Here is a 12,254-nt window from a genome sequence, read left to right on the forward strand (position 1 = left end):
CGGCGGAAACCAACTGTCCATTTTTTAGGATTACCTGTAGATGCTTCTCGCACAAGCTACGTGTGTACGACCGGGAAGCGTAGCGCGAGAGAAAGAGATCCGCTGGGAGAATCGAGCAGATAGGGGGACGGATAGAGTAAAAAGGTGTGTTGGTTACTTGGAAGCACGCCGAATGTTTGGACAGAGGGAGCTTAACAATGCATTCGCGCCCCTTGACTTCCTGCCGGAGCTTCTGATCCCTCGATCTGGCCGGCGAGAGTAATTGGGTCGAACGAGCCGCGATTCAACTAAAAAACTTCCCGCTCGACTTCGTACGCGATCGGCTGATTCGACTTTCACCTTCCCTGAGAATCGATCGACAACGCTAGAAAGTCCATATTCGGAGGAACTGTGGCGGAAGGTCTGAGATTCCTCGAAGGTTCTGCTATCGGAAAACAAAGTCCGAGGTTTGTATTTAAAGACAACGATGGACGTACCTGAATAGCAACGATAACCGTTATTCGTGACAAGGGTAGGTAAGCGGGCTGCAGGATTACCACTACCGTTAGCAAATGTCGTTAACCCTTTGCCATACTTTTACAAGTCTGAGTCATGACGAGAATTTTCAGACAAAATGGTCTAATTTCCTGTCAAACCTTCATCTCGAGCCAAGTACGAATGCATCGAATGGTGTCTTTTATTTAAACACAGGCGCAACTATCTACGCACTTAGTCGCACGATTTCGTGTTTCAAGTTCGGCTCTTTCCCTGACCATTCGGGCGCAACGTTCGGACCCGAACTCTTCTGAGTTAAATGGTATGGTAAGGGCTTAATTAAGAAAGCAGTTGCATCGGTCAAAGTACGACGCAAGCGAATTTCTATCGGAAGAGAGCGCGGCGCGCGGCTCGAACGTGTGGAAAAAGATCAAAGCGAGAAAGTCGAGGCCACGGACGTTATACGATGCGCACCAACTAGCAGAGTCCTCCAATTGAATTTGCAGCGCGGCGCGATCTCGATTCGTCGCTGATTCGATTTCATCGAGTTTAAAACGACCGCTTATAGAGCATTAAGCAATCCTCAAAGTGGGAACGAGAAATCTAGTTACGAGAGCGCGAGCTGGCCTCTTTGATCCAGCCGCTTCCCCTCCTTCGTTTTCTCTCCTTCTCTGTCTATCCTTTCTCTAACCCCGTCTCTCCTCGTCCCTCTCAACCCCCAACCGCTTCTTTCTCTCGTTAGAATATTGCCAATCGGGGAAATTCCCCTTCGGACTTTACGGCCTTCCAGATTGCGTGAAAATTTCATCCGCCAACATGATCCTCTTCATCGGTGAGATCGATCTTTCCGCTCTTCGTTTCGCCGTAAGTAAATTAATTTTCTATCCAGAAAAAAAAAAAGAAAGAAAAAATAATTAATCGATCGGCCCGGTAAGAATGGCATCGTTGGTGGCTGTCACCCGTTTCGTAGGACGTCGCCATAATTGCCAACGTTTTCTGCGCGATATACGAGCCAGGATTTTGAAGCAGCGGGGATACTTGCCGCGGCGAGACGTCGTCGAATTAACGAATAAATTCGCGCAAAATTATTAAACCGATTCTCATCGATGCATTATTTATACGGTTTGCCGTCGCCGGACCCGTCCATGTTGCTCGCGATCGGATGAAATATGGGAAAGCAGCTGTAAATGGAGTTGCCGGAACGTTTAACGCGTAACTTTTCGCAAACGCCGTACATAATATATGATTTACTCGCGTGTCAACCTCTGTCGATGGAAGTACCGGGCGCAGGTGAAAAATGTAATACACGTAAATACTCGAGCGCAAATGCCGGCCGATACACATTTTCACCCGTGATCCCATTGAACTAAAAGAAAAACAAAAAATACGGGTCAAATGTCGACGAACACTCGTATAATCTCTCTTTTCGCGGATTTACCTCCGGGCTGTTTATCGCTTCGAACGAGTTCGAACGTTTAACAATGAATAACGACACGTAAGCATGGTCCAAAGGGCATTCCATTTTCTGTTGACAGGTCCAAACGACATGGTCATGCTGTTCGACGAGCAATGGAAAGTGACAAAGACGGTACTTATCGATCCCCGAGGTGACGAGGGTAGTTCGTAAATATACAGCACGGTAGCAAAGCAGAATCGCTAATTGCCCTGTGCAATTTTGTTTCACTGTCCCGGTTGGTAAGCAGTCGGTAGGTCCGTAGGTTTCCGTAGGTGAAAGTTCACGAAAAATCCGACATTCGAAAGTATATGAACCATCGTAACAGCCGTATTCTTCAACCAAGTTTCGGTAGGTATGGCAGTAGAGTATAATGGGTATATTAAATTGACATAGACAGAGAGGCTGTAGGAAAACGGGTAAGAGAAGTTGGTTTGCAAGGATAGGTAGGTAAGTCGGGGCTTAGCCCGGTGACACAGTGAGCAGAACCAAGCCATGAAGCTTACGGCCGGCTCTGAGTTGTTATAATGGGATCCGGCTAAACGCAAGCCGATTTTAACTCTTCGCCGCAGCACTCGGCCAAGTTCAAGGCCATTGTCTTCAACATACTGAAAGTGAACGGTCGACGTTCGCAAACCCATCTAAAATGTCTGCAGAATATCTTTCTAAAGGAGCTCGATTAACCCGTACAGAGAAAACCTCGAATAATTGTTTCGCTTCGACGCTTCTTCCCTCGTCTTTTATCCCTTTTGTTCACAGCCTATCTATACTTCGACGCGATGTCATAGCGTTTGCCGTAATATCATAGCGACCGTTTGAATTTTATAGGAGGCGGGTTCGATAAGTCTGAAAGCTCGCGTAGCGTCTCTGTTTTTAAAAAACTTTTGCATCCCTTCGGCAGCTGTTCCGTTTCCGCATTTCTTAGCGAACGATTTCTGACACAAAGACGAGAAATCGCGCAAATTAAGCAAGCGTTTTGTAAATGTATTACTTTCGGCTAAGGATCGGAGTACGAGGAATCCAACAACCACAAGAGGCTCAACGAACTCACGGTGGATTTGAAGCCAGTATGCGAGTAATTCTGTCGTTCACATAGCCTATGAATCGAGAATCTCTTTTAAAAGCAAAGTCGCGAAGGATTTGCACCGCGTCTGTGCAAAAGGGGCAAAGGATCCAGGCTACTACTTAGGTATACCGGCTGATTTGTTATAGCCCGTTAATTTGATGAGTTAGAAAGGGTGGCGGATTACGACGTCAAAAGGTAGACAGGTACGCGATCTGTCCAATTAGCCAGGTACAGGCTGACCTGGTGCTGCCTTCGGTAGCTTGGGGTTCTTTGTCCCCCGAGTTTAGGCCACTTATGAGATACGCCGCTTTTGCCACCCTTCTCTCTATTAACGACCAACATGCTCGTATGCTTCACCAAGCCGTATATATACCACGTAGTATACGCAACCTGGTACACCTGCGATCCTTTAATGGACCGTCTCTGAGCTCTATGCATACGCGAACCTCTCGATCAGCCTGTCTATCTAGCATCTCTCGCCCCTCTTACACGCTCGGAACTTTGCTTGATCGTATCAAAGAGAATACGGGACGTTTCACGATAATAAACGGTGCCACGATGAACCTCGTGCATCGACCGCCTCTCCTAACGCAACCAATTACGCGCTGTACTCGGCGAATAGTCACCGCTTTCGATTCGAAATAAGAACTTTGAGATAAGCGGAACGGGATTGGATGGTTTAGCGAAAGGACGGAAAAAAGTTTGTTAGGAAAAGAAACGATAAACCGATATAAGGGATAAACGCCGACGGATATTAGCTGTTTCGATGTAATCTGGGGGCGTGAAACGTTATTTCCGGGTAGAGGGCCGATAAATTGGTTACTTTACGTCGGCGAGCGAACGTTTTTTAATTTTGTGGAAAACAGGATAACATCGGAAAGAACATGCGACGTGTTTACGCAAATTGCACTCGCGATTACGACGACCACGAGTCTGTAATTAATAATGGCTTTTAATGGTTTGCGATCGATACGCCAGCCCACTCGAATAATGGGACGCGGGACCGTTTTAATGTTAATTAATTTCAAGTGCATTAGCAAAATTACAGCCCGCGGCAGCGAGAACTTACGCACATCAATGTGATTAATAGAAGGCTGACTCGCGATCTATAAGCTGGTTGTGCCGAAAAGAAATAAGACGGGCCGCATCGAATCACACGGTGCGCGCGAACGTTACGTTAATTAGAGTCGGACCGTGATTAATCGTATCGCTGTGACACGAAGTCGCAACCGTTCGTTATAGCTTGTACATGGTTAAATAAATCAACAAATTATTAATAATATGCGACGATTTATTTTTTGACGTAGTAAGATTCTCTTCTTACATGATAGAATAATCATGTACCTTATAAGTTTAATAATTATGTACAGCTTGCGTTGTATTGTTACAAAGTAACTTAATTCTATACGCACGATAATCAATTACAGCGTACACTGCCATTTGCTATTCTTAAATTTACTGATATCTCATATTTATTTTCTTTTTTTATTTCAATTAACTTTATGTTTCAACTCACGATAGTATACATTATGGCTGTGTATACGCGGAATATACAATAATACCTTGCAGATCGAGACCAAAATTGGTCGTAACTGCAAGAAACGATCTATAATTTAATACCAGTTTCCCTTGTCACGAAATGGAACAGATAAAGTTGGATAGTGGTAGGTATGCACACTATCTAACACTCTCGAACCTTTTCGGCTTCGGTAGGCTCTCTAATACTACTAAAAGTTAGAATAAGAAAAAAGATAAAAATAGAAAAAGAATAGAATAATTATAATAAGCGTACATAAACTTTATGAATCCAGAGATCAACGACCACACATGATTTCCTCCCAGCTATCGCAATTGCACTCTTTCATTTTTCCCGACAGTTATTGCAGTAGGAAAACGTATCTCTACTACGATAGCCATATTACGATCGGTCGCGAAACATCGTTGTGGATTCTTATATATCATAAGATTGGAAATAATTCGAACGTTATTAAATTCTTAGAGGCGATGAAATAATCGCGAAAGGAGTAATTAAATTAATCGGAAACCCATCCAAGAGAACGATCATAATGGAAGAAAGGAAACTTCACTCTCGCGTCAATTGTAAAAACGTTTGAATTTCGTTTCAGCTTCGAACGATAAAAATAAGAACACGCGTCGAATGGAATCGAGTTGAACGGGTCAGGATCAGATGTTCTTTTCCACTTCCGATTGTAAATAGTTGCAAAAGATTTCCGTGCTTGTGTTCTCGATCGCCTGGTATTTGCTCAATTACAATACAAGCAACGAGAAACATGCGGTAGATAAATGATAACGAAACATCGTCTAATTTCGTACATCATTTAAATGTTCATCGTGATTTGTTTACTCTTACTACCCTTACTCAAATCGTTCCCAACTTAAAACTTCAATGAATACATACTACGGAAATAACGATGATACTCAATGCTCGTATTCAATTGTTAATCAATGTTCGTCGATATTTATATCAGCTACTGAAAATTTAAATTACGAATAATTCGTTTAGACATGTTTTTGTCTTCGAACATGCGGTAAAATTCAATGTCGAAAGTAATAATTAATTACCATCGATCCGTTAGTTCTTACCGTACATGCAATTAATCTATTACGATCTTAATTTGGATTGTACCCGAGGATTCTATTTTACAATGTGATCGGCACTAACCCCAACATCTTTTAAAAATGAACACCAACTTCGAGAAGGTTCGAGAGGAGGATATTAACAAAAAAACAAACACATCGGGAGTTTTTTCGTTTTATTCTACTCCTTCTCTACATCACTCCCGCAATGATAGTCGTAGAAGCCAGTCATATGAATTATGTCTTGTAAGATTAATGAAGATAGAGGTATTAATTAATGAAGATAGAGGTAATTACAATCAGTGTTGTTCAATTCTCTTACCTATGCAACAAATGGTCTATATAATTTGTCCTTATTCGAATCTTCTTCTGTCGAACAGGAAAATGAATGTGAACAGGATTCGTGCCTCTGTCAATCATTACCGAAATAGGTTTCAACGCTTTGATGCGATTCACCATTATACTTCGGAAGCAATCGCCAGTAGACCGCGAATCTTTATGCAAATCTATACTTTGATAAGAAATGGATACTATTTTGCAGCCTGGACAGAAATTTGCTTCATCATTAAATCGCAACAAACGAATTGTCTCGTACATTTCTTTTATATACCTTGCGTATTTTCAGATGTCACGATATCTGCATAAAGATTGACGATCTAATTATAAGTAGCAAAGGACCCAGTAGTAGCGGTATTTTCCTGAGTGCGGTGAGAGATGCAGGAGTTTCTACCAGGCCGCTATACCATCGCCTGATATTTCTGGTCAGATAGTATATAACCATCGGACTCCGGCGAAGTAGCCATTTCGTTGCTGCCTGTTGGATTCAAATGATGACTGGTCAAGTGTGACATAGAGGACGTCAATGTCATGTTGTGGTGATACTGCGGATGGTAATTTCCTTGCGGGCTGTGGTGCATGTGCGAGATCGGAGTTTGATAGTAATCGCCGCTGGTGTACGGATTCTGATAGGCATTGTAGGTCTGCCCAGGGTAACATTGGCTCGGGTTCACCGAGCCGGGCGACGATGAACTCCAAGCGAAACCGTAGTCGCCGTGATGAAGTTGATTCATCGGTGGTGGATACGACGATGGCGGCAACTGACTTGCACCCGGAGTCAACGGCGGAGAAGGTGTAGTTAGTGCGCTGTTTGCTCCGCTTCCGCCGGTTGGCGTCACACCCAGACGCGGGTACGTCGAGGTCGTCGATAAGAGAGGCGAATTCGGTCCTGGTGCCTCTTTCCCGCGTGGTGGAGAAACCGGCGATGAGCGTCTACTGGTTGACGCCGACGAGGTCGTCGGCATCTTGTTGCTATTGTTGCTATTATTTTGATTCTGGTTCGATCTCGGCGAACCTTTGGAAGGCGAAGTCTGTTGCTGTTGCAATTGCTGTCTGCATTTCGCACGACGATTCTTGAACCACACCTACGCAAAGTAGAAGATATTTGGATAGATATTTGGTTAAACAAAGTGTCTCGGAAACTTTGAAATATCGCATATCGTCGATGAACGAAGATCCTTTGAAGGATGGCAAGGACGAACGCAGCCAGATCTTTCGTGGGGAGTCTCCGAAGGTTTCGTAGAAACCATCGCCCGAGGGATCATGGAAAAGAAAAGGCATCCCGTCACGAGGGATGGAACCGTACAAATGGAGAGTTAATCGGTGCAATGGGAAAGTAATCGCGGGCGGACGGCCGTAACATTTCATTAAATCGCAACAATAACAACGGACTGGAGCAGGGGTAGTTGGAGGGCTTTTATACGCGTACGTGTGCTAGTTTTAGTGTACACGCTCACGCTTTACGTACGCGTGTCCCTCGAGATTCGCGTTACCGATGTTTGTCGGCACGCATGCGCTAATCAAACCGTATCGAATACACTATAATTGCTTTCATCGTGTTAGCGAAGGTGGAAAAATTCGCGAAAAGCTCGTGAAAAATTCGCGAGAAACTCGTAAAAAATTCGCGAATAGTTTGCGAAAAAATCGTGAAAAATTTGCCGATAATTCTAAATAATAGATAGAATAATAGATAATTCTAATAAATAAGCAAACTCTTTAAACGAAGTAGAAAAAGCGCGTAAATTTCGTAAAAGAGCGAGTTCTTGCTTTCTCTTCCTTCCCGAGCTAGAGATAGGCGCGTTCCAAACACGGACAAAAAGTATCCCCCGGTAGGCCGCAAGTACGCGCACACGGACCCCCTTTCACTCCCCCTCATGCACCCTCCATAATCCCGGCACACAATGTGGCCAGGGGTGCGATCCTATGAATCTATGCCCGTGCCTTTAAAAGCAAGACCCGCCGTCATTGTTGTTATTATCGACAGCATTGTAACAGTTGTTGCGAAGAACACGACTCGCCGAAGCGAACAGGAGATTTTCAGTCGCCATGAATTTCGTGTTAGTTGGCTGAGTTGAGAACGAGGGAAGGACGGAGGCCTCGGTCCCGTCGAGTAGGGTTGAAAAGTTAAAATTAACGAAGCGTAAACAAATCAGAAATTCGAACGACCGCCAGAGATGTTACCGATAAAGGAAACTGTTTCGGGTTTTATCATTCGTCGAGGCAATAGGCGGATTCTCGTTTCGCAAGCACACATCCTTGGCAAATGGGGTGCGGAGATTGGAGACACGTGAAACGTGGATATTGCGTATCAACCGTAAGAGAAATGATCCCTACGAGGAAGAGGAAGAGATGGATCTACGGGCGATGGGGAAGAAGAACGAGAGAGAAAACGCCCATTATCGCTCGATGTTTGCACAACGACACCCCCCTCAGCAACAACACACGGCCGGAGCAGCTACCCCAAAAACCAACCAACAGTCCGTGGTGTCATCCGGAAGCCCTCAGGGGGCAACCACAGCCAGTTCTACTGTGTGTATCGACGGCTAGGTGTAAATTGCATCACCATCTGGTTAGCATCCAACGCGGAAAACCAACCCATTGGTCATGAGCCGGAGCAGCTGCGTTGACGTTTGGTTATGACGAATATATTTTCTTATTTGCGCTATTAATACGATATCGAAGCTGTTACGCGCCTATACACACACCGTGTTAGCAGAAACGCGAAACAACGTCCATCCGTCTGTTCGAAGACACGGATACCGCGTCGAACCAACCGTAAGGGTACGAGAACGCTAGAATACTGCCTCGATAACGTTCGCGTGCGCGCCGATAACGACGCTTAGGAAAATTTTTAATTTATCGTACGAGCCGTTTCAAGATCCGGATATACATATTTTTTACGATAGTCAAGATTATCGTCGAGCAGAATTTAATACGTATAAATTTGTAAGGTAAACCTGTTCGCGAATAGAAGTTTATCGTTTTTCCTGTCGGATACTACCGCTTCTGGAGCCGTAGGCTCTTCTCTTTTTCACCGAGAAAATAACGTTTTGACGCGTTTCTCGATCGTAAATGATGGACGAACGACCTGGCGCATTCAAACGTAGCAAACATCGCGCGCAGCTGTGTCGTTCACTCGCAGAGACGAGCGTATAGAAACTCGCGAGCGAGATAGAACGAAGGGCTATAATCCAGGAACAAATCAACTATATGTTGTGTTCCATACATCGTGCTTCTGTGTTCCTCTAACTATATACACCTCTATCCCATGTCGAGCTCTGTCTCTGTCTCTGTCTCTGTCCCTGTCTCTCTGTTTCTCTCTCTCTCTCTCTCTCTCTCTTCTCCTTCTCCTTCTCCTTCTCCATTGGAAACTTTTAGATCCACACACCCCTCGACCTCTACTCCTCCCTTCCATCTCTTATCCACCTCTCTTTTTCCCCCTTGGATATTATTCGTTCACGTGGGTACGCCTCTACAATGTACATGGTGCACACGTGTGCTCCCGTGACGTACGTGCAGTTGCGCCTTCATTCACCAGGGGCTTAACTTCGCGTGGAAACTCCGGCTAGACGGAATTTCCTTGCTTTGTCCTACATCTAGCGATGGCGGTCGTTGGTACCACCGAGTAGCGAGATTACTTTACGCGTCGCCCCATCGAATTCGATGACACGTAACTTATCCCCATATTTTAGAAGATACACGCTACGACGATCTGCCGAGTTCGCGTTCCAATCGAATCAGAAATACGCGCTGGTGATTAAACAATGGCGATAAACCAAAGCACCGATACATATAGGGACGTATGGTGATCCCAGCGGCAGAAAGGAAAGAAGAGGAGAGATGCGCGAGGGGATTCGCGAGCTCTAATATTCCCGTCACGATCGTGACTTCGGGATATCCCGCCACGAAATAAAGATGTTACGAGGACCGCAATAAAAGCGTCAACGAGCTCGTCGGCACATCTATCAATGTACAGCGACGACCGGGACAATGGCGAAACCGGAGGGGCGTAGAGCGCGACGCCACGTTGTGTAAATACCTTAAATCTCGTCCACGCTTGCCGAAGCACGGAACACTCTCGTTCCCTCTTCCTCTTCTACTCGCTGCTATCGTCCGCCGAGATCGTACTTGTTCCTTGTGACTCGTGAGATACCGAAACCTATACGCGACGGATAAATCGCGACGAGTCTCTCGACTCGCCTAGGTCAATTTTCACGTTCGCTGACAACCACGGTTTTCCTGTAACCCTCGCGATGAGGGGAGAAACAAGGAGAATAAATTTAACCAACTTACCTGCACTCGCGATTCGGGCAAGTTGATTTTCAGTGCAACCTCTTCGCGCATAAAGATATCCGGATATCTTGTTTTTGTAAAAAGTGCCTCTAACACATCTAATTGTGCTCTGGTAAAGGTTGTTCTTTCTCGGCGTTGTTTACGTTGATTCATTCCTGAAACAGAAATTGAAAGATCGCAGCGGTAGCGAGAATTACATGCAGTTTAAACATTTGACACGATCGGGAGAATCGTGCGCTAAAAAGGTAGATTGGAAACGCTTGTCGAAAGGACGAAGATGAGTCGCGAGGCTGTTCAACTGGGGAAGGGTAAGGCATCAGTACCGCAGGCCGGAGGACAGAAAAGGGGGTGGCACAGAGGGGTGTAAGCGTTGCGAGGTCGCGATAGCGTAATTTTGAACAGTTCCCCGCTACGACCCACCCTCCTCTACCTTCCTCGTGCCATCGAGCCTCGCTTGGCTCGTTCCGGGACCCACGTAATCCGCTTATGAGGGGGTCACAGGGGGTGGCGAAGGGAGGAGGACGGGGGACAAGTCAGGACGGCGGAACGGGGACCGAGGAGGGGTGGGGTACACCCCGGAATACACGACCATCCAGAGGACCAAAGTCGCGGTTCGTTCCCAGCTGCCTCTCTGAAAACGATGGTATCCAACACGCCAACGTACAACGTTCCAACCAATAAAAAGAAGAGGCTGGAAAACTGCGCTTCGCCAGTGTCTCTCGGTTGGAAGTTGAATCGTAAAGTCGAGAAAGGAATGGTAGATACCAGCCTGAAAGGATCGTCCGATGTCCCACGATCGACCAAACTCAGTTTTTTAAGACTCGACTTCGTAAACCTCTGCTACGAATCACAATCTCTGCGTCCGCCTCTCTGCTCTCGAAATCGTCGCTCGTAAACCGATTGTTCGATCGAAAGTTGCGAGTTTTGTCTCAGCGATCGTACCGGCGTGTAAAGTCAACTGCGGCGAATTTGAACAACGACCACGAAGTCGCGACATCGTATGCGTAAAAAGAAAAAGCATCGGAGGCATCAGCAGGCAAAGAGAAGAACGCGAGGGAGGTGAAGAAAGAAGAGGAAGAAGAAGAAGTAGAAGAAGAAGAAGAAGAAGAAGAGAGAGGAATTAAAAGCAACAACTCCTACCGCGAAAACAAGTTGGAAGAGTGGTTTACGACGAGAAGAGGAGGCAAGCGTGAGCAAGACATTGTATGCGCCGTACATTTGCATATTTCTCCGCTTTAAATGCTTTAACGCGAAACCACTCTACAAAGTTGAAAATAACAATTATGTAACGAACGCGTGTTTGGATACGCAACGATCAACAGAGTCTACCGGATAACTCGAGAGGAAAAAATCGGAAGAAACAGAAGCGCGAAGGGCATCGTCGATGAGAAGCGACAGCGAAGCGAACCATCTTGAGAGGGGAGTGGTGCGCGAGCTCTAAGAGGGCATCTGTTGTATCGGTCGTATCTCTCGCGCTGACCCTGCAACTGTTCCTTTAAGCTAAGAACGATATGTAACAACAGGACGTCGAAGTAAAGGATGATGACGATGACGCCAACGATGATGCATACACGCGATCGAATGGCTAACGAACTGGTCGAGTGGGCTATCAGCATGGTAGCCAGGTAGATCGTCGAGAGAGATTGCGCCGGGCACAATGTAAAATTCCATGCCGGTTGGCTACCGTCGCAACGATGGCCACGACACGCCCGCGATCATTGAATCTATGATCCGTATCTCCTGTTCCGTTGGGTGTGCGGTGCGGCGCGGATCCGAGCAACGGAGGTTGGACCGAAGGGATGAGGCTCCTGGCGAAAGAGAGGAGAACAGATCCAGCGAGAGGATGCTTGATTGTCGAGTGGGCGTTAGCGCTACCGTTAACGACGGCCTTTGCCGGCTATACATCGGTCCATGTGAAAGCCAGGCCCTTATCCAGCAACGAGACAATGGAATTCCGATTATGGTCTTCCGCCTGCTTCTACACGGCGTCGAGTGGGCGCGAGGGAAAGCCCTTCGTTTGCTTGAATTCTACGC

The 12,254-nt window shown here is 46.1% G+C and overlaps 1 protein-coding gene across 3 annotated transcripts in view; it reads right to left on the reverse strand.

The window, feature by feature from the left end:
• Positions 1–4,263: 4,263 nt before the first annotated feature.
• Positions 4,264–12,254, reverse strand: part of LOC117211536 (homeobox protein otx5-like) — a 35,991-nt gene continuing 28,000 nt past the window's right edge. For all 3 annotated transcript variants that reach the window (XM_033455516.1, XM_033455514.1, XM_033455517.1), the window contains 2 exons: positions 10,221–10,375; positions 4,264–7,012 (listed from right to left, as the gene is read on the reverse strand). In XM_033455516.1, coding sequence (XP_033311407.1) covers positions 6,329–7,012; positions 10,221–10,375 — 839 coding nt within the window. In that variant the 3' untranslated portion in view covers positions 4,264–6,328. The remainder of the gene's footprint in view (positions 7,013–10,220; positions 10,376–12,254) is intronic.

The sequence above is a fragment of the Bombus bifarius genome, unplaced genomic scaffold (assembly GCF_011952205.1).
Source record: "Bombus bifarius isolate JDL3187 unplaced genomic scaffold, Bbif_JDL3187 scf7180000008239, whole genome shotgun sequence".
Taxonomy (NCBI): domain Eukaryota; kingdom Metazoa; phylum Arthropoda; class Insecta; order Hymenoptera; family Apidae; genus Bombus; species Bombus bifarius.